A 23,148-nucleotide genomic window follows, 5' to 3' on the forward strand; every position below is an offset into this window, starting at 1 on the left:
TCTACTTAAGGTAGACTTAAATAGACTTTAAAAGTAATTTATTTCCCTTTCCTAAAATGATATAATTTCCAATTAAAGAGGGAATCTACATCAAAACAGGAAACATAATGTTTCCTAAGGCAAGAAGATCTCTACACCTGTTGCCATTTCCTACGAGCAGCCTCAACAGGTGTGGGGGCATTTGTGGAGCAAAAAATAATCAAGAAAATTATGGAGCTGACACGCAGACTTTTGGGTAAAAAGATAAAATTACCCTTAAGGCACACCGGGACTCCCACGCACATGCAACGGACAATAACGGCTCAATCGAGGTCATATGCAATCAAAATGGTATTTATTTAAACCTTCTCATCACTCCTCATCAAATCCTCACCCACAGGGTAACTCCTAATTATCCTTTTCAAATTGAGATTAATTACCAAAATTAATTGATTAATTTCCTAGTTGATTGCAAGATATTATGTGACATAATATGTTGCAATTAGAGCCAAGAAACCATTATAAGTTGCCGGTCCCCATTTCTCCAAATAAGGCCGGCCACACCCCTATGTATAGCCCTTCATTTCTCCAAAAACCTGGGTCCAATTATCTTCTAAAATTCTCTAAACACTTTCTCTCTTAAATTCTAACTTTGGCATCGAAGATCCTTCGGCCAAAGCCCTCATCCCCCAATTCACCCTGGGCGCGTGAGGCTCTTGCCTTGATCTTAAGTGTTGATTGTATTGCAGGTGCATTTTCATCCAAAAAGAAGAAGGCGGAAATTTGCATCCACAATTCGCTATAATCGAACAGAACTGATAATGTTTTTATTTATTAAATGAATTAATATTCTACCACCAAAACTTACAAGTCTCACAATTCAGGCATATTCTCGAAGAAGAAAAGAAAGAGGATGGACTTTATCAAGGAGTCTTAAGCCATTAACCCAATATGCAAGGTAGTATGGTCCTTCGTATTTATTATCATTAACCCAATATGTGCATCTCGGCCCATTTCCTTGTAGTAGTTCATCAAGCATTGGAGATTGGGCAATGACATTTAGGTTATTCTGAGCTCTTGGACCACCAAAAAAAGCATGCCAAATCCATGTATCAAAATAAGCCACTGCTTCCAAAATGTTGCTTTTGACTCATTTTTTGTCACCATAAGCTTCTTGCCACGCACTTGGACAGTTTTTCCAAGCCCAGTGCATGCAGTCGATGCTTCCAATCATGCCAGGGAAGCCTCGCATCTCACCCTTCCTTAGAAGCCTTCGTATGTCCCTTGGCGTGGGTTTCCGAATGTACTCATTGGTGTAGAGGGCTTCAATTGCAGAGCAAAACCGCATCAGGAACTCCAGAACAGTTGTTTTTCCCATCCTAACGATCTCATCCACTTGATCTGCAGATGCTCCATATGCAAGCATTCGCAAGGCAACCGTAATTTTTTGCTCAGGAAGAAGACCTAGAACATGAAAAACATCCTCTTTTTGCACAAAATATGGATCATGGTTGCAAACAACACTCATGATTTTATCGAACAAACTTCGTTGCATTCTAAAACGACGTCTAAAAACATGATCAGGGAAAACGCTGTTGGGAATAAAATAATCTTCCAAGAGATCTTTACCTCATCTTTCCCTTCTTTTATCGATGTTTGCCGCACGTCTGGGTTTGGCTATCTGACCCACATCTTCCATGATATGGCGGAAATGTGAGGCCCTCCGCCTTCTATGGTGATCATTCTCATCCTCCTCCATTGCGAATGCCTCATCTTCACCTCCACCTTCGTCAAGATTGACCAATTCTTCCTGTTGTGCCAACAACCTTTTCTGCTGCTCTTGCAACTGTTTATACACTCTCATTGAAGAAGACATTGTAAGAACTCAAGATTTGAAAATGATAAAGAAAAATTCTGAGCTAAAAAAAAGGATTGAGTTTAGTGTGAAAATGAATGTAGGGATGTAGGGTTTATATGGACAAAAAAAGAAAAGATGAGGTTTTGGACAATGCCACGTGGCACTACGTGATTGGTTGAAAATCTTATCGAAATCTTGGCTAAATTATTGTAAACAGGAAGTGACACGTGGCGTGTCGGGATTGGTTGAAAATCTTATCAGAAATCTATCTACAAAATAGTACGTTCGGATAATGACACGTGGCGTGACAAAATTGGTTGAAAATCTTATCAAAATCTTGCCTAAATTATTGTAAATAGGAAGTGACACGTGGCTTGTCGGGATTGGTTGAAAATCTTAAGAGAAATCTATTCACAAAATAGTATGTTCAGAAATGACACGTGACATGACGAGATTGGTTAAAAATCCTATCCGAAATTAAAACTATTTTTTTAATTTATTATTTTATAAAAAAATTATTTAATATTTTAAATGGAATGGGTGCCAGCGCATTTTGTAGGGGTGAATATTGTTTGTGCCAGCACATTTTTAGACTGGATGCCATCACATTTTTTTTGGAGTGGAGATGTTTTGGCCTATTACTGTTCATTAGGGTCTATTACTGTTTACTGAAGTGGATAAATAGGTTAGGTGTTGGCGCAAAGTCTTTAGGGTGGAGTTGCTTTAACACAGGTAAAGAACGAAGTGAGAGAAAAAACACTTTACATTACAGGGGGAAGAATGATAAACAAAGTTATTCCGTCCAAAGTCTTATTTTGATCAAGTTCTTAGCTTGAATCGTTGGATTTTATTGAGATTGAATCTCAGCCTTTAAACTCAACTCACTTACTCTCTTAGGTCTTCACTCAGTTTTACCCTCTCACTTCCCCTCTCTCGAGTCCTCGACGTCAACGCCCTCCTTCCCTCTCCCAACTTCTCATTTGCAACTTCTCCGACCACACCACCACATGCATGCCACACCACTCTGATTTTGCACAAGATTCTCCTCTACAACTTCTTCTCTGTAACTCATCTGCAGCTTCTCCGTCAAATTCTCTTGCAATTTCGTCGTCTAGTCTACCCACAAAGAAAAAAAAAAAAATGTAATTCTGCTGTCGAATCCTCCTCGGTTTACTAAATCGACCCAAAAACCGAAATTTTACTGATTTTTTATAAACCGAAAATTTTGGTTCAGTTTTTTATTTCTTATTACCGAAATAATTTGGTTTCGTTGTTCGACTAAAAAAAAAAAAAAAGAAATTGGTTTCGTTGTGTGCAGTGGGAGAAGTGGTATAAATGGTAATTCGAGGGGCAAAACGTGTGCATTTAATTATTTAATAGGAAAAGGAACGCTCCCACACACACACACAAACACTCTCTTTTGGTCGTCGTAATAATCTATTATGCTGATCTTCCTTCACAAGGCGCGCGAACCCACACTCTGCCAAAAGCACTTTTCTCCTAAAGCGCTTTCCTAAACCCGCTTTTCTCCCTAATCCCGCTTTGCTCCCTAATCCCCCTCCCCAGCCGCTCAGCTGCCGAGCCGCCGCTTCTCTCAGCCGCTGAATCCCCTTTTATTATTTTATTTGGTGGCCCTTTCGCATTCCCCCAAATCAAACCGACTGCTATTCAGAACAGCCGGTCCAATGGAGCCGCCGCCGTTACATACAAACACCCCTCGGAATTCCAAGTACTCTATTTCTCTATCTAAATTTTCAAAACAACAAAACTCTCTAACTCTCTCTCTCTTTCTCTCTCTCTCTCTCTCTTTCTGTTCTCTCTGATTTTCTTTCGCTCCAAACAGGAAGAAGCGGTTGTTTTCCGATAGGGGTTCTGGGTGCATGGATTCCGACGACGTCATGGAGATTCCGCCGCCGGCTACTCTGATCACTCGGGCCCCCAAATTTCAGAAACTCAAACTCAAAGAGGTACGATTTCTCTCGTTTTATCAATCGAGAACTCAATTTTTTCGATGGTTCTTGTGATGTACCTGGTTCGATCATGCAATTGTGATGAAATTAGTGTTCTTTTGGAGCTGGTAATCTGCTTTGATTGATCAAGTTACCGTCTTGATCAGTGATCACTGTTAAATTTTGGGTTTTTTAGGGTACGTGTGATTTCGGACTAATACGAGTTGATTGGAACATTTGTGTAAAAATCTTGGCACTTAATTGCCCAAATTTTAGATTTTTTTTTTTTTGTTAATTTTGTTTTAGGCTTTCAGCAATTTTTTGGTAGTGATATTCATTTGTTCCCGATTTCCTGAAAGATTATGCTTTTTTGGGTATTGCTAAAGCATTGTCTCAAGCTCATTCACTGCACCCGTTATTGTTTACGTTGTTGTACAATTTCGTGGCAGTCCTGTGTATAATGAGGACATTGAACTTCCATCTCGTGTTATCAATCTGTCTTTTATTCAATTTTCTTTCCATGATTTCAATCGAGTTTAGAGTGTGTTGAATTGCATGCATAGAGCCGGGTTTGCTGCTACCATTATCTATGTCTTTTAGGGCTGGATGAAGGTGTGTCTTTGCAGGCATTGTCTTTTTTCCGTTTTATTGAATGTCTTTTACTATAAATATCATGTTTATAGGAATTGACTACGTCTGTCGTTATGTCTTGTTCAAGCTTGATGATGGTTGAGGAAATAAAATCATGCATTTGTTACGTGCTTTTCTTTTCAATTAAATGCGGTTCTTATAGCTTTGTTAGGAGGTTTTATCTCCTACTTCCTATTCTATCCATTTTCTTGTTTTCTCTTTCATTAGTATTTTTCAATCAAATGACTTTTTTCTACCGTTTCTAATCCTGAACATTCTTGTTTTGCTGTAGGATGCCTTTTGTTTGTTGATTTTTTTTTTCTTTTTAAATTATTGTTTTCTGATGTTGGTTTGAATTCAGTCAGTCTGAACAGATATTTGTTTTGATTAATCCTTCTTAGGTTATTCGGCATGATGTGATTGAAATTGATGAAGATGAAGATTCAGTTGCTGCAATGCTTATTGATGATAGAGTTGATAAAAAAGCCAAGGGGAAGGCAATAGAAAACTCTTCTGATGACTACTATGATTATAAGGTGTACGATTGACTTGAATGACACTCTATCAATTGGCTGTTGTCATTTTGTTGAATGATAAATATTCAATTATAGCTTTAGCATTCTTAACATATTTACTTTATGATATACTAGTATTTTCAGGAAGATGAGGTCAATAGCTTCTTTGGCCCTTCTGTTATGGCAACCCCTGAGTCAGCGAATGGGATTGAAGCTACTAAGGGTTTTGTTCCAGCTAACGTGATCAACTTAGATGGTCATACTTCGGATTTGTCATATGAAGATGATGACTTTGCTGATCCTTTTCTTGATGAGTTTATGGATGTTGATGAGTATGCCCAATTGCAAGCCCATTTTGATAATGTGGATATTCCCCCTGGAATAGAGGCACCTATTCCTTGGCTGTCGGATCCTCCTAAAAATAAAGTTAATTCAGTTTCTGGAAGTAGTTCCGTCAATAAGAGGTTTCAAATGCAACAAGAGCCTGATCATTTCATTAAGATGCCACTTTTTGGGGGTAGTTCAAGCTTGAAGACCCAAATTGATGGTATTTCCCACCCACCTGAAGTGAATCTATCATCTGCATGGAAACTTCCAAAAACTGCCAGGAGTAAAAAGAAGCAACCTGCTTCACAACACCAAGGGAGTGCTCCTAATCTCCCAGTTGGGAAAGAGTCATCAAAGTCTCAATGGCTTTTAGGACCTTTTCAGTCTAAAAAGAAGGTAGCTTCTTCGAGTAGTTCGACGAATCAATTTGATGCAATGAAGCTGGGTTCCGGAGCTGACACATCTTCTGCTTCGTATTTTCATAACATTCTAAAGAAAAAGGGTTCAAGTGCTTTTTATAAACCCATGCCCGTTCCTGGGTGGCCCGGGCCCATTTCCAAATTTAATACCATGCCATTTAATTCAAGCTTGTACGATCTAGATTCATTATATTCTCCTGGGGAAGTAGCAGGTAGTCCTTGGATTGCTAATGCGCAAATTCAAAATAATCTTGCTCCAGGAGGCATTTCAACAAGCCCTGGGAGGAAAATTTCTGCCATGGAAATGGATGAAATGATAGTGAAGTTTAAGGGCTTCAAAAAATTTGATACAGTTGAAGATCATTCAGACCATCACTATAGTAGGTGTGGCTATTCACCGAAGCAAGTAAGTTTTGGATGGTTTAGTTAATGCAATTTTTTTTGGTTTCTTTTGTAATTCCCTATCTTATTGTGCTTTGGTTTTACTCATTCTGAAGCCACCAAAGAGTTGGGCAAAGAGAATTCAGGAAGAGTGGAAGATCCTGGAGAAGGATTTGCCTGGTGAGTTCTTCTGTTTTTTACTTTTAATTTTCTTTTAGATAACTGTTTTGAATGTTATGGTAGTGAAGCTTTCCCCTCCTCAGCCTTTCCAATTTAGTCAAATAATTCGCACCGACTATTTCATGATGCTGACTGCTGTAATTAATTGGTTTTGTTCTAAAAGTTGGAATTTTATAATATATGGAATATAGTTGTTGGATTGTTGTTTGTACTATAGAAACTTAGGTGCACTTACCCCTTTTCTATTGACATCCACAGATACAATATTTGTTAGAGCTTATGAGACAAGAATGGATCTTTTGAGAGCTGTAATTATTGGGGCGGAGGGTACTCCTTACCATGATGGTCTCTTCTTCTTTGATGTTTGCTTCCCCTGTGGCTATCCCAATGTACCACCGGTATGTGATAATCTTGAACACCTATAATTGATTTATATCTTTTTACATCCTTTGGCTAACTGGGAACTCTGTTATGCAGAATGTCTACTACCACTCTGGTGGCCTTCGATTAAATCCAAATTTGTACAATTGTGGAAAAGTATGCCTCAGCCTTCTTAACACCTGGTCTGGGAACAAGAATGAGAAGTGGCTCCCAGGTGTGTCAACCATGCTACAAGTGTTGGTCTCTATACAAGGGCTGATCTTGAATACAAAGCCCTACTTTAATGAGCCTGGATATGCAAATATGAATGGTTCAGCAGCTGGTGAAAAGAGGTCCGAGGAGTACAATGAGAATACATTCATCCTATCATTGAAGACAATGGTGTACAGCATGAGGAGGCCTCCGAAGGTAAGATTTGTTTCTCCATTTTCTTGATACTCTAGACTATGCTCAGTCCATTTGCAGTGTAAGATTGATATGAAGCTTTTTAGATTATCTGCTTGACATTTTGGCTGTAGTTTTTTTATATAATGGTTCATGTGGAGTAGAATCTTTTTGATAAGTTGAGAATAATCAGGCTAAGCATATCAGTTAATGCTGAGTTCGCTGAAGTGTTAAACAAGAATAATTTTAAATTTCTGAAAATGCAAATTTTTTCCTTCATTTTCTAAAACCGTTTCCTCACTGAAGTTTTTTATTTCATTTCAAACTCATCATATCTCTCCTTTTGGAGTTTGAGAAGGAATCAAATTTCTTTTGCAGTGTCTTAGGAACTTAGGATGATAGGACTGAACTAGGTATTTAGGGGAAAGTCAGAGTTTCTGAGGTGACTATCTCTAATTTCTTGTTTGGTATCAAGTGAATTTTGAAATTCTATATGGAAACAGATCACTGGCTTTAAATTCCCAGATCATAGGTGTTATTACAAAATTTCAAGACGGTTAATGTTTAACAAATTTCCAGAGCAACCACAACTACCATCACATCTGCCACCACCCCACCTCTACTGTTGCCGCCACTACTACCAAAACTACTCATGTCTCCACTTTTCTGCTGACCTCTTTGCCACAACCCTCAACCTTGCCCCCAGCTGATTATCATCACCTCGTTCCAATCACCCTCAATGTCACTTCCTCCGTAACTGCTGCTGCTACCACTCACACCGCCACTGCCACATTGCCACCGACACATATCTTCACATTCCATCATGCTCAACTGGTTACAAAACAAGAAACTTTAACAACTTCTGAGAATAAGCCCGTTTGTAAATATTGTCCCTCACTTATCCAAATGCAGCATTGCAGTTCTTTTAATGAACATATAGAAAGAAAATGTTAGAACTTCATTTTTGAATAAATTTAAGGAAATGAGAAATACACACCCTTGTTAGCCTCTCACATACCCCTTTTTAATTCTTACCATTGTTCAGTTTGATTTATCCAATTTGATGACCAGAAATATAGAGGGGTGTGTAGAAGCCAAAAGGTTGTATGAAAATCACTCCCATAGAATTTTTATGCTAATGAATGATAGAGTGAAAACTGCAAGGATTCCGTATGCCAATTCATGATACAATCAGTTGATAGTAGTTTCTATCCAGAAATTAGAGAATTATCTTTAACTAAGCAGTTGACGTTCTCAACTACACAAGCATCACTTATGAGCGGATAATATTTGGTGTCATTGACAAATAATTTTTAGTGGTCATTTTGTCATAATGCCCAAGTTGGCAGCCAAAACTGCTGCTTTAGGCAAATCTGGCACACTTGCAGTTATCCTTTATTATTTGTTTTAATTTTTCTATATTTTCGCTTCCGCCAAACTATCTATATTCCACTGCCCTACTCTGTCCTACATCATGCGACATTTAAGTTCTCAGTTATAACTTACATCTGGATGCAGCATTTTGAGGATCTTGTTCTGGGGCATTTCTACAATCGTGCTCGTGACATTCTGGTGGCATGCAAAGCATACATGGATGGTGCTCAAGTGGGGTGTCTAGTCAAAGGTGGTGTTCAAGATGTTGATGAGGGCGACAAGAGCTGCTCACAGCGTTTCAAAACTTCTGTAGCCGACCATGTGCCTATGATTGTCGCAGAGTTTACAAGAATCGGGGTCAAGGATTGTGAGAGATTCGTATCACCAGCCACATCTGGGAACAACCAAATTGCCAGTATGCCTCAGGCTGTAACGTCAATGATTTCATGCTGAAAAATTGATTTTTCAAGACTCAACTCTATGTCAGACATCTAGGAGGTGAGACTTAGGTTTCGTTTCACCGCAAATAATGAGTAGACTTGTTTTTTTTGGTTAAAAAGTTTAGACTTAATTTATTAGAGCGTCTTTCATGGAATCCATCCGTCTGCGTAAATATGTTTTGGGATGTTGTATATAGATGCCAGTATGGATGAGATCGCTCGGAACTGAAACGACCATTCTGCAATTTATAGTTTTACTGAAATTGTAAAGCTGATAATCCGGCCTGAATTTTTATCAAACTTTGCGGTAACTAATTGTATTGGAGTAGAAATTCCAGATGCTTTAAAATCTTTCGTAGGAATAACTTACTTCTGTTTCTCTCGTTCGTCATTTAGCCTGCATGTCATTTGAGTGGGGAGGGAAAAGAAGAAGAGAACGTGATAGGTCTGGTAAGTTGTGTGGTACTTGTAGCAATGCCTCTTGGAACTTGATTTTGATCTCATTTTGCCTCTGGAACTTTATATTTGCCTCACTTTGGTGGGATTTCATATGTCAAAATGTGCTGATGTGTCGAGAGAACACTGTCATTTTGTCCTAATTGTTACAGTTGGACCCTAGGGTTGTCAATTAACCAACCAGAAGCTGCCACGTGGTTTTCTAAATAGTGCCAATTAGGACAAATAACAATGTTACCTTGACACATCAGCACATTTGACACCATTTTGACAGAATTGGCGGAATTCCTCCGAAGTTAGCAAATATCGAGTTCCAAGTGTAAAGTGACGATTTCTTAGTTTCAGGGGACAAAATGGGATCAAAATTGAGTTTCATGTAACATTGTTTTGTTTGATGGAGATTGTTTCTCACCCCAAATTTTGGACACCCAATGTCCAACACAATTTTGAAAGGCAAAAGACGTTATTGGCTTGACACACCAAAATAGTCATTATTGGCTTGATACTCCAGAGTAGTCATCCACTCTTAACGAAAAAAAAAAAAAAAAAAAAGCAATTAAAGTGTACTATGAGATCCCAAGAATTTATTACCAAATAAGAGAATTATTTGGAAACTATTTATCGAAAAGGTCTTTATATGAAGATGGTAGAAATTATTATGAGCTCGTGGCATTTTTTAAAATACATTTTGGAGTTCATATGAATAGAAATTACAGCTGGACCAATAAATTGATGACACATGGCAGCCACCGAGTGACAAAGTTTGCCACAAGATTTAACCAACATGCCAGCCCGAAGACTTTTGTCATGTTAGTAGTATGCTAGGTGGAAAGTGATTAGATGAGGCAACCAAAATGGCTACGCAAATATAAGCAGAGGTGGCCTTTGTTTACACGTGGAAGTTTAAAAGTCAATCGAACTTTCTACAAACTACAGGTGGAAGTAAGTTTACATGCATGCAAAGGAGATGCAAGTGATTCATGGTTTTATTGGTAGGACGTGTTTGTATCAGAGAAACTATTATCCAAAGTGGAGATAAAAATATCCAGCAGGTGACTTGCTTAATGCCCAAGCCTTTATCTGATTGGCCATGTTTAGATCAGAACAAATATCATGTCAATCTACACTAGTTGGCATGTAGTTTGCAGCCGCCTCTTATTGCTATAAATAGGAGACCATCTCCATTTGTTTTCCAAGTAGAGCTAGCATGAAATGCATGCTCTGCAGCTCATGTGTGTGTATATATATTAGTGTCTATATATATTTATAACCATATGTTCGTAGGCATACTATATGATATATATGTATGCATATACTTGTATGCATACCTACGCACATATATATAGAGAGAGAGATTAGAAAATAAAAGAAAGTAGAAGAAATATATGGTGTTAGGAGCGATTAGGAAGCTTCCTCAAGTACGTGGAACTTAACTATTTCAGTAGTGACGTGGATAAGTATGTGAAGCTTAGCTATGCCGGTAGTGACGTGGATCTTTATTTTAGCTTTGGAATCTAGGTAGGGAAAATACATCAAACATTTACGGAAATTGATTTTATTAAAATTTGTGAAGTGTTATAATATTCTTGATCTTTTTGGTTGATTAATGTGGTTGGATATTAATTGGCTAATTGCTTTAGTTAAATGTTTACTTGTTATTGGTCATGGAATTGTTGCTAAAATGTTATTCATTGAGAATATACTGTGATACACGTGAAAGATAAAATGATGTTATTTGTGCATCATTCATGCTGATGTCGTTGGAATTTCAGTGTTTAGATTGGAAGTATGGAAATGAGGGTAGTTGGAAAGGATCTTTTGTGTAGTTGAATCTATTTATTGTGAAACCAGTTCCAGGCAACCCCGGTGTGCACATTAGAATATGATTGACGGGAATTGTCGATGTGGGTGATTTGGGTTGGAGATTAATGAATTAGATAAGATGACTAGCAAAAGGGGTTTATGAACTTGGGATATCATATGGGGATTAGTTTCTATAATAGAACATTCGAACCATCTCTGCAGGGGTAAAATGCATGGTATGAGACGTGCAGATCCACGTGTTTTATTATATAAATTAATGAGGGTAACTGAAGAGGTTGCATTGCATTCATGCATCGTTATCATTTATGATTAGATATTTGGCTATATGATTTCATGACATTTAATTTAATATTGTCAATTTACTGTGATAAGGTTATATCCCTACTGAGCTATTGAAGCTCATCCCTCTATTGTTATGCAAGTTTACGAACTAGACATTTAAGAGGGTAGGCAGGATGAGATCAAAGTAGAGAAAGTTTATTCATTTATTTATTGTAGGTTGTAAAGAATTCTTGATTTGTTTAAGAATCATGAATTATTTTAATAAGAGGAGTTCATTTTCCAACCTGTGTCAATTTCCTTTTATTTATTGCGCTTTTAACTCACGTTTCGGACTTGTGTTCGAGTTTTTATTACCGACCCCGGATCTGGGACATGACAGTACGAAGACTGTTTGGTCCCTCAATTCCAACTTTAATCAATGTTGCCCTTAAAATTGATCACCTTTCTCATTTTGGTCCCTAATGTACACGAACAATCGACGTATGAATAGAGGCACAAAAGTGAGTGGAGGGGGGTTGCACCTACATGATCCAGCCGCAGAGACCACCACTCGTCGGAATCCACGAAAGTAGAATTGTGGATGCTAGTTTTAGACAATCATCGCGAGCATCAATTGTGTCCGAAGCTAAAAGAGAAGTGTCACTCGCCACTTAGTACTACGGTCTAGTAGTATTTTTCTTTACTTGTAAGTGAGAGGTCTTAGGTTCGATTCTTGCCAAAAGCGAATTTGAACTAATTATTGCTAGCCCATTGTGAGGATAAGCCAACCCCCTCCCTTTTAGTGTAGATAATATCAGTTGTTCAGAAGAAAAAAAAAAGAAAAAAAAAAAAAGAGTAGTGTCACTTTTTCGTAGGATGTAGTGAACCATACGGTTGGGTTTGATTTATAAGTAATTAAATTGAATGGAAGTCCAATTTCGACTTATCACAATGATAATTTGGGATAGTGTTTTAGCTGTGGACTCGAATCTAAATTTAGTCCTAATTAACCCTAATTAATAATTGGTTCGGTTGAATCCAGCATCCTAATTAAATATACTATCTGATTCTTGGTGACTGGATTTGTAACTGCATATGGATGACGTTTTGCAGTTGGAATTCAAAGAAATGTAAATTATGGAAGTGGCTATCAAGTTTTTCAATTATCTCCGTCACTTGAGCTAACCTCAAAAAGTTTTTTTTATAGTCTTGCAATGACTAGATTTTCCAAGTCAAAGAAGACTAATCTCAACAAGTTTTCTTTTTCTTATTGATTAGAAAAATGAGTTACGAATTCAGAACCTCTTTCATGATAAAGAAAAGAAGTTTCATTGGACAAGCTCGTACATAATTTTTGCCTTATTATTCTTTTATCGTGTTCCTTAATCTGCCATGACCGTTGATTTTTTTCGAGCGAAGGTTGACGTTGGCTGAGTGAAATAAAGATTTTGTCTGCTTATCGAGTCCTGCCTTTTAATTGGTCCCTCCCTCCCAATTAAAAGCTAAATGGCAACATCGTCTTATCGTCATGACTCATGAGACCGACTTGGTAGTCTTGTAATGCTAGATTTTCCAAGTCAGTGAAGACTATTCACAATTGATTGGATAAAAAATGATAAACAAAATGATTGGATGAGAAATGATAAACATAACTAAATGTAAAAACACAATTTTGATCGTACATTGAAATGGTTATGGTCATCATTTTAAATTATTCTTTTTATGATAAGTGTTTCGTCTGCTAGAATGTTATAACCAACTGCATGAAGAGGAAATGAGTCGGAAAGTTAAGGATATGTTTGGATGATGAACTTTTGAATTTCAAGCGATTTAGGATAACGAGGAAGAAATAGATCACAAAAAAATTAAAGAGGAAGATTTAGAAATGCACCGCATGAACATTGCAATGGTTTGTGAAAGAAATTTGTAAATGACACATTCCAAATAGTCATATGCAAATTTATCTCACATGCAATTATAACGCTCATGTAAATGCATTTCTAATCCTTCTTATCTGACTTTTTATGACCCATTTCTTCGTCACTTTGTCTAAGCTTCTTGGGTTTTGGGTTTCCTTTGTTAAATGGTTTCAGGAATTAGCGTGACACCTCAACGTTGTTCCAGATTTTTGGAGAAAAAATTACGAAGGGAAAAACTTCGGGCAACTAAAATTACTGAAATCCAAAAGCCAGTTGATCTCGCCTTAGTAAGGAGAGCTACTATGCCGAGCACTCAATTTTAAGCATTGCCTTCAAACGTTACGCCGGTTTGGTTTTGGACGCTTTTTTGCTGCCTCAAATTGGGCTCAACATGTTCTGCAAATCAAGGAAAATGATCTATCCAGTTCGTTCTACGTTGGAACAACTTTTGTTCGAGCACAGCCACATGCATACGATCTTTACAGGGCTCGCAACTCTGTTCGTCGCCAACTCAACGAGTCATACCTGTATGCAAGTCCTGCAGTAGATTTTGACTCCACTGCTTGGGACGTGATTATTCCTTTTGGGGGTCTGCTGTTTGCTGGCGTCATTTTCTTGCAGCAGAAGTTTGGGGTCGTTGTATTCTCCCCCAAAAGTTGAGAGAGTTGGGTGATACGAGAACGTCCCAACTGTTACTGAAGGGTATTTTAATCTCTCTCTTGTTATTTGAGGATGTAATAAGTTTTGCTTTTTTTATTTTTATCTTTTATTTTTATTTATTTTTTTCTTTTTGTAATGTGCACTTTCATTTTTCTTTTCTATAAGACAAGAAAACAATATTTGCTTCATCACGAGAGTGAAAAAGGTGCGTGACGGAGACGGAGTTAATGCAAATATGTCTCGAGGATACAATGAAACCTAGTACTCGATGTATTTTCGATCATCTTTCTGCACTGACAGACAATTCCCCTAGATTCTGAGAAGATTTAATAAAAAACTTGAGTTGGCATAGAAACTTTCTAGAGATTTTCGAATAGAAAATAAAAAGAAAACCAGTTAGGACAGTGTTAAAAAGGAGGACAAAGAGAGAAGCACAAGTACAAAAATAAATTTTGAATGCGAGACATCTGCAGAATTGTTGCAGAACCAACAGCATTTCACAAAGTTCTTTGCATCCCTTCTAAGCGATATTCTAATCTACTTTAGTTAATGAACAGATATAAATTTGGGTTAAAAGTAATGAGCACATTGACCTAATCAACTGACTTGACTCATACGGTGTTGTTTGCCAATTATCATAGTTTGGCTGTTTGCAATGCGATTATAATGAATTGTATTTACACGAGTCAAACTTAAAACGTCCTACTTATAAGTAACAAGAAATATCAGTGACAAAACAACTTTTTACCCTTTAGTTTTGTTTAGTTGTTTTCATGTGCGGCCCCCTCTCAATTCCATGACCTACTAACGTCTTTGCTTTTTGATTTCTTTCATGCCGTGCAAATTCTCTTCAAACGTATATTGGGGTTTGGATAATTCAAAGCTAAAAAATGAAAATAATAATAATTAAATAAAAACAACCAATTATAATAAATTGGTATTGCTTGTATATATGCAGACCTTCTCCTCTTCCTCTTCTTAAGCGATATCTAAGTTAAAACAATGGCTCATGGCTTCCTCCTCTTTTTATTCTCTTGCATTATATCTACAAGAAATATTCATGCATGCAACCAAGCTGAACACACCTCATTTCTGGCCTTAGCTCACACTCTATCTTCTCTTTCCGTAAATTGGAGTAGTTCTGTTGATTGTTGTCATTGGAATGGCATCACTTGTAATCAAGAGGGTTGGGTTACCCATTTGCTCTTACCCTCCAAAGGGCTCAAAGGAGGTATATTTGTCTCATCACTTGGGAATCTCACACGTCTCACCCACTTGAACCTTCCGCACAATTCACTTTATGGCACACTTGAAACTAAATTTTTCTCGTCCTTGAAATGCCTCGAGATCCTTGATTTGAGCTATAACCTTCTTTCCGGAGAGATATCATTTTCTCTACCACCCAAAAATATTCAGACAATGGATTTGTCAAGCAATCACTTTCATGGTCCAATTCCATCTTTTTTCTTCCAACAAGCTTGGAATTTGACTAGTTTCAATGTCAACAACAACACCTTCTCTGGGCATATCCCATCATCTGTCTGTCTTCGATTGCATCCTTCCATAAGAGTATTGGATTTTTCCTCTAATGAATTTAGTGGCAACATTTCCCCTAGGTTCGGTGGGTGTTTCAAACTACAGATTCTTCGTGCTGGTCACAATAATTTGTCAAAATCACTTCCAAAAGATATCTATAATGCTACCAAACTTGAGGAACTTTCTTTACCTCTCAATTCACTAAATGGAGCCATTAGTGAAAGAATCGCCAACCTCGCCCACCTGACAATCCTTGACCTCAACTCAAATCATCTGAATGGTGTGCTCCCTCTCAATTTTGGGAAGCTATTCAAGTTAAAATTCATAAATTTTGATTTTAAAAGCTTACAAGGTAATATGCCCCCATCTTTGATGAATTACACAAACCTTGTAGAACTACATTTGGAATCCAATTATTTGGAAGGAGACCTCACCAAGCTTAATTTCTCCAAACTCAGTTGCCTTAGTAAACTTGACCTATCTTGGAATAACTTCACTGGTATCTTTCCAATAAGCCTTTACTCATGCAGGTCCCTAAAAGCAATTCGGTTGAGTGAAAATCCTTATCTAGAAGGACAAACACAACCTGAGATTCTTTTGTTGAAATCCTTGTCCTTTCTCTCGCTTGTTTATGTATGGCGGACCAATATCACAGTGGCAATGAAGATATTAATGTGTTGCAAAAGTCTTCATACACTCCTCCTTACCGGTTCATTTGATCGCGAGACAATGCCAACTGTTGATGAAATGATTGATTTTCATGGATTTCAGAATCTCCGTGTCTTGAGTTTGGCTGGTTGTGGGCTCAATGGTCAGATACCTGGGTGGTTATCAAACCTACAGAATCTAGAGGTGTTGGATCTGGGTTATAATCAAATCATAGGTACAATTTCAAGTTGGTTGGGGACTCTTCCAAAACTCTTTTATGTGAATCTAGCATACAACCAAATTTCAGGTGAATTTTCAAAACAACTTTGTAGATTACCAATGCTAATGATGAATGCTTCTCAAGCAGACAATTATGAATTTGAACTTCCTCTCTTTGGTGTCGTAAGAAAAAATCGAATTTTTATGCCCTGTAGACTGGCTAACTTTCCGGGAACAATACACATAACGTCCAATAACATTAGTGGTATTATACCTACTGAGATCGGTCAATTGCAGCTTCTTCACGAGTTGTATCTTGATGACAAGAACTTCTCGGGCGCCATTCAGGAGTGCAAGAAGTGAGAAGCTTGTTTTTGGACTACAATTAGCATTTCGTATATTTTCCTTTTCCTTTGTCCTCTTATTTTTATCCTTTTAGCATTCACAAATGAGAAAACAAAATGCAGCTTGGGTTTCACAGTCCTGGGTTTTATTTGTTCTAGTTGTCTATGAAAACCGAGTCATCAGCTAGCTTTGTTCTCTTCGTAATTGTCACGACAACGACTGTGATACATAATCCGTAGTTGCAGTAATACAGACTATGGAAAGTACATAAAACAATCGAAACATTGCAATACTTTCACATCGAATTTTTTTTTGCTCTTCTTCTTGTTCATCTTTCTCCCAATATACATGAAGAAACACCAGTCTTCTGCTACCGTATCTTTGAAGATGTGGTACTCATTGCCAAAACTTCTCATGTTCTTCTCTGTTTTTGCCGTATTTTCTTTGCCCTCCGTTTCATCGTCTTTCCACCACATTCTAATTACTTCTATAATCCAGTTTCATTGCCTTCTCCACCTTACGATCACATATCTTATTCTGATCATTGTGATTCAAATGTTCCCCGGGCAACGCCAAGTGGATATGTAGGTTCTCAAATTCTCAAGAGCCATACAGGTTACTACACCGGTGGAAGTGGAATTCTTAGTCAAAGATCATCATTTCAGCCTTATCACGAGCCCGAAAATTCAATTGAGTTCACCCCCTCGAGTGTTCAAACAACTTATGTACCAGGCTTGTACATGATTGAAGGAAGTCTTCGATTTCAAAGAAGCAGTGTGTTTGACTATGTGGGAAATGTCTCAAAAAGTCTTCGACCTAGTTCGGTAAGCTTTGAACTAAGTGGGTTCTGGTCAGAATCTTCTGGGAAGATTTGCATGGTTGGATCAGGTTCTAATTACTTGGGACATGATCGTGGGCTTTATTATCCCGCTGTTCTTAAGCTTTATAATGTCATGAATTCCACCAGTGTTACTAGTTTGATTACTGGAACCTTAGAGAGCTCGATGAGTTCTGAGAGCAATCCAAGTATTTTGGACCCGTCTCAATTTGATGATTCCTCGTATAAATTACGAGTACTCTTTGGTGTCAAATAAATCTGGTAACAGTTGTTCTGGTGGAAGAAATATTCACCCAATTTCTTTGCCAATAGCGAAAGTTTGTTCAGTACTTTCAACAGTAAGAAGACATTGAGTTAGAGATCAAATATTCTAGCCATTGCCTTTCTGCAAAGAACTGCACTCCATTTGCTGGTTCTGATTTGCCTCGCATTTTGTCGTTGAAGGCTATTGAGTGTTCGGAGAACACACAACTTATGAGAGTTCAAGTGGAATTTGGAGACATTAGCAATCCCTGGTATCGGAGGCCCTTTAATCCCAATACAGTTGAATATCAGAGTATGCAACGAACAATCAGCTAGGTGTTGTTGCTTGTCGAATCTTGAAAATTTGAAATGGTGTTATCTCTCCTCACTAGACTTTTTAATTTTGGTCACAATTCTTCTGCATTGAAAGATTTTTTGAGCTACAAGCCCTCGAGCGGAGAATAAATGATCTTAACTCCTTGTAGTGCTTTGTTACCTTTTATCAAAACAGACTTAATACGTCCAAAGTTGTGCATTACTAATTACATTTTTAAACCCTCCACGTTTTAAGTGATTTTCAAAATGGATCGTGGGGTTTTAATTTCTCACAAAATTTTGATATCGTACCAATTTATGTCTTCTATTCATTTTTCTTTCTTCTTGTTGGTTTGGATGTCTCTCATTTATTTGACAATATTACAACTCCGTAAAACTAATGATGTAGTAAATATGTGACCCGTTTCTAAGCTGCGCCAAGACCACAACGTGCGATTTGTTGAGGAGAAACTCTATTATGACTAGTTTTTTTTTCCATGTAGTGCTAACTGAAAAATTATTCACATGTGTGTTATGTTATCAATTTAAGTAAGGACCAAATAGTCAAACATGCAAAAGGCATAAATTGAGACGTGTATGCTTTCATGCACGAGGCATTTCATCAAACAGTTTCATCCTAAATCTCCTTGAAAGCAAATCTCAAGTTTAGTGGAAGAAACGTACAAATAGTACTAGGGAGACCAAATTTCTAAATCAAATTTTGTAAATCAAATGATGTGGATGTTGATGATTGGATTTATTACTTAAATGTTGATTAACGTGTTTATTTTCTATTAATGATATTATTTTTTTTACAAATTTGATCTTCCTAACATTTCCCGAAACAAAATGTTATTGCCAAGGTGGTCAGCAAGATCAGCATATGGGACCCAAAATTATGAATTACATATTCACGCTCGTAAACAATATTTACTCAATACAATCCTCAAAAAGCCCAAAGCCAATCCCTTTACCTCCTCCCCTTCTCTGTCTCCACCCACATAACAGACACCAAAAGAGAACACCACCACCACCAAAAGCCATGTTAACCTCGCCATCATCCTCCCTCCGCCACCCAATCCTCCACCCCACTCCCCCTCCCCACTCCAAAACCCTAACCCTCACCCTCACCCCATCAACTCTCAATTCCCAACCAGTCCAAAAACCCCAGTTCCATCTCCACATCAACATCAACAGCAGCAGGCACTGTCCGGTCGGAAACCACCTCCTTTTCAGCACCAGACGGTTTTCGAACGTTGTCGCCGCGAGCAAATCGCCGGGAGTAGACGAACAGAAGTTCAGCCAAGAAGGGATGGTGACGGAGTCACTCCCCAACTGTATGTTTCGAATTCTATTAGACAACGGGGACACCATCATCGGCTACATTTCTGGGAAAATCCGAAAGAAATTCATTCGAATTTTGATCGGCGACAGAGTTAAGGTTGAAGTCAGTCGGTACGACACCACGAGAGGTCGTATTGTTTTCAGATATAAACAGGATGACGACTCAAGCAAAAGAAAGATGAAGAACTCCGAAAAGAAAAATCAATCCAGGAAGGATCCTATGGACTCTTCCTCCCTAAACTAATTTATTTGATTTTTTTTTCCTTTTTCTTTTTATTTTTTATAATTTTTGTTGCAAGTGACACTGAAACATTTGTGTTAAGCAATGTGAATGTTTAGAAATTGTGTTGTGTTATGTAATTTGAGGTTGGTCAGTGAAATCTGTGATTCGGATTCCCTGTTTTGTATTAGTTAACAATTGTCGTTAATGAATTTTGAGCTAATAACCTTTTTCAACAAAAGGAGGGAACGAACGTCATTAGACTAAATGATTATTGCCATATGATCATACTTTAAAGAATAAAGTTTGATTTCGGAAGAAAAAGAATAGCTAATTTTATGGTAAAACACATTAGCAACAAAAAGAATTAGATATATCACTTTTTATCCCAAAAAAAAAAAAACACCAAAAAGAATTACATGCTTAATGTCATTAGAGTTTATGATAGTTTTAGACAATTGTTATTATTACTAAAAATTAGTCATTACACCTCTCACTCCCGTAATATGACTCTATATGAAGTTTTTTCGAGTACAAATCATGTTCTACATTACATTAAAAAGAGGGAGAAGAGTTTAAACCCGAAACACATTAAGTTGAAAAGAAAGTCTCAAGTAGCAAGACAATCTTGTGACTCTACGAAATTATGTCAACACTTCCATTGTCCACGTTAGGATCCTCTTCGAATCCATTCCTTGGGGATCCTTGGGATTAAATCATCTTAGCGTTTATGTAAAATGTGCGGCTGAGATGAGTCTTCCTCTCAACTTTATTGCTCTCTCTTTCTCTTCAACATTCTTGCCTTCTTCGTCGGTGGCAATCGAGATTTTCTATCAGCCTTCTAGTCAATATTCTTCCACTGCTGAGAACTCTCTCCCTCACGCTGCATCTCTATGGTGAACACGACCATGAATTTGTTATGAAGCTTCAACTTCACCTTTTTCTCAGTCCACCCAAATCCACCATTTTCAGAGTCCTCTGCTTACAAATCCAAGTGGCAAACGCAACACCCCCTAAAGTCAAGATTCAACAGCAAGAGAAGGAGGGGGGGGGGGGGGGGAGAGGTATATCTATGATTGAGAACATAACCAAATAATTAGAAATTTTATTTCTCCAAAAACTTCCGAGTTCTACTCCAATGGAGACTAAATCGAGAGTTTCGACTGGATGGCTAAGGTTGCGCTTTCGAGTGAGTGGTGGAAATTTTTATGGGACGTGGATTTGGTCCTTTGATGCTGATAGAGAATCTCGATCACCGCCGGAGAGAAGGCAAGAATGTTACGGTCCTGCGGAGAGAGAATGGGAAGAAAGTTGAAAGGAAGAGTAATCTCAGCTGCACGGTTTTACGTGAAAGGCTAAAATTATTTGATCCCAAGGATCCCCATGAAAAGGATCTGGTGAGGATCCTAGTCCGTCCACGTGTATCATGAGTTGCATACACATAGGTGAAAATTTCTACTCTTCCGAATGGAAATCCGTGCCACTATTTTCTTCAGTTTGCCTATATCATCAAATGAAATGTGGGTCTTATCATTATGTCGGAAACTTACCTCTTCTAATCCTTTCATTTTTTTAATAAGAATTGCAAGAGATAAGTTTCATTTACTAGTAATCTGTCTTCTACCTTTTAACTCAACAAAATTTCTTTGTATTTTTTCCTTCACCCTACCTTGAATATAACTATCCAATCTCAAAAACCAAACGCAGGCATGCTATTATTTGATGGCATAAAAGAAGTTTTCCTCTGGAAAATAGTTACTTGTTCATAAAGCAACTACGTTTGAAATTCTGTGTAATTTATACAAGAAAGTGAATTACAATGTCAGATATCTACAACAGAGTTTCGACAAACTGGGCAAGTTAGATGATTCTTTAACCAATGATCAATACAATTGGAATGAAACATGTGTTTGCACGCGAAGATACGACAAGACTCGCCGTCCATATAATCCTCCAAGCAAATGGTACACCGGTCACTGCAGCAACTCGATGTTATGTCCCTGCTGCCTTTGCAGTACGTCAAAGGCGGTGGGAGGGCCTCTAGGGCTTGAACTTGGAGAGCTTGAGGCATTTGTTCTGGCCCCTCCTCCATCACCAAGTCCTCCCAAACTCTATCGAGCACTTCTATTAACACCATGTGGAACAACGTTGCAATATCTTGCGCAGGTGCTTGTGGTAATGTGTCTTGATCATGATGGTGGTGAGACTCGTCTGCTCCTTCAAATTCGCGATCGCTATGGCTTCTGTTTGGAAGCCAAGAAAATATGATTCCAATAATGGGATGCATCAAGGCAATGAGAAACAAAGCCGCACTGCAGAGCGCTAAGTTGCCGATCCAAACTACAAGGCGGCTGAGATTCGTGAATCTTGCTTGGCCTAGAAGAAACAAGAAACCTACTACTATTCCGAGCGCAAAAATGCACAACAAAAAACTGAGATGATTGTGAGAAGATTGATGAAAAATATTGGGATTAGAAATCATAGTGTTCATGATGACGAGCACGAAAAAGTGGGGGCCTCGTAGCCCTGCAGAATTTTTGGTTTCTTGTTTGGTTTTAGTTCTTCCATGAAGTTGTTGTGCCAGAGCTGCCGAACCCTTCTGGGAATTATTGTTTTTGTTATGCACCTAATTAACGTCAAGGTAGAGCAGGACACTCCAAACCCAACTCTTCTTTGTTCTGGATGAATTCCAAAAATGGTGGTGCATTTCTTTTTTTACCTGTGTTTTTTTTTTTTTTTAAACCAACAAGGTAACGGTGGAGGTGAAATTTATTTTATTACTGCCGGTAATGGCTTTGCAGTTGGGTGACCACGGGTGCCTACCTGCATGTTGTGAGAAGAAGTTATGTTATAACCAACACTTTTACCATTCAGTTTCTTGTTGAGTTTTATCCGTATGTCAATTTATTAGTTTTAGCGTAAATCTAATTGGTTACTTTGAATTCCGTATCTAATTGGCGAAAAGTGATAATGAGTAGAAATTGAGTGTTCAGGCAGAAAATTAAATGACCTCAACCAGTATGTGCAAATGCATTATTCGACAACTTTGCAGAAAAATACTATGAAAAATTTCGGTTTTTTTTTTTAATTTTAATATTTTTTAAATAATATGTTAAAAATGCATATAGAATATTTGAATTTTATATGTATTATTGAAAAATATGTCAAAATAACGTGTTTTATAAATGTGAAAAGTACATATGTATGTGTATAATATATGTATGTACTTTAAAGTTTTAATAAACATATAATTTAACAAATCATTAAAACGTGTAAAAAAAGTGTTACGAAAAATTATATAAGTACTTGTACGAATTTGCTAACTAGAAATTCACCTAATACGAAATTAAGAATCATGGCATTGGTAGGTACAATAATTAGTCAAGGTTGGGACAGGAACTTACAACCTCAAGTAAGGAAGATAATGGAGAACTGAAATTGAGTCATCTCCAATCAGGAAACAACATGTTACTAACGACAGATTTTTCCATGTATTACAAACA

At 37.6% G+C, this 23,148-nt stretch overlaps 3 protein-coding genes and 1 pseudogene across 4 annotated transcripts; 3 read left to right on the plus strand and 1 right to left on the minus strand.

The window, feature by feature from the left end:
* The first annotated feature begins 3,198 nt into the window (after positions 1-3,198).
* LOC137715846 (putative ubiquitin-conjugating enzyme E2 25) lies at positions 3,199-9,168 on the plus strand. Of its 2 annotated transcripts, none has more exons than XM_068455195.2 (8): positions 3,199-3,566; positions 3,681-3,804; positions 4,818-4,952; positions 5,067-6,083; positions 6,175-6,238; positions 6,497-6,636; positions 6,716-7,027; positions 8,522-9,168. In XM_068455195.2, exons 1-8 carry the CDS (start codon positions 3,523-3,525, stop codon positions 8,828-8,830), a joined length of 2,145 nt encoding a protein of 714 aa, XP_068311296.2. In that variant the 5' UTR covers positions 3,199-3,522; the 3' UTR covers positions 8,831-9,168. The 2 variants fall into 2 exon arrangements, with proteins under 2 accessions (XP_068311296.2, XP_068311297.2); XM_068455196.2 differs by having other exon boundaries at positions 3,298-3,566; positions 5,076-6,083.
* A 5,771-nt stretch (positions 9,169-14,939) lies between these two features.
* LOC148697792 (receptor-like protein 2 pseudogene) lies at positions 14,940-16,404 on the plus strand (annotated as a pseudogene).
* A 2,606-nt stretch (positions 16,405-19,010) lies between these two features.
* LOC137714123 (translation initiation factor IF-1, chloroplastic-like) lies at positions 19,011-19,820 on the plus strand. The gene has a single exon (XM_068453408.2). The coding sequence runs from the start codon at positions 19,124-19,126 to the stop codon at positions 19,667-19,669; it is 546 nt and encodes a 181-aa protein (XP_068309509.2). The 5' UTR covers positions 19,011-19,123; the 3' UTR covers positions 19,670-19,820.
* A 1,647-nt stretch (positions 19,821-21,467) lies between these two features.
* Positions 21,468-22,744, minus strand: LOC148697793 (uncharacterized). Its single transcript, XM_088690724.1, has one exon. It carries the CDS (start codon positions 22,134-22,136, stop codon positions 21,468-21,470), a length of 669 nt encoding a protein of 222 aa, XP_088546850.1. The 5' UTR covers positions 22,137-22,744.
* Positions 22,745-23,148: the final 404 nt, after the last annotated feature.

This window comes from Pyrus communis, chromosome 3, assembly GCF_041283825.1.
Source record: "Pyrus communis isolate YQ-2024b chromosome 3, ASM4128382v1, whole genome shotgun sequence".
Lineage (NCBI taxonomy): Eukaryota > Viridiplantae > Streptophyta > Magnoliopsida > Rosales > Rosaceae > Pyrus > Pyrus communis.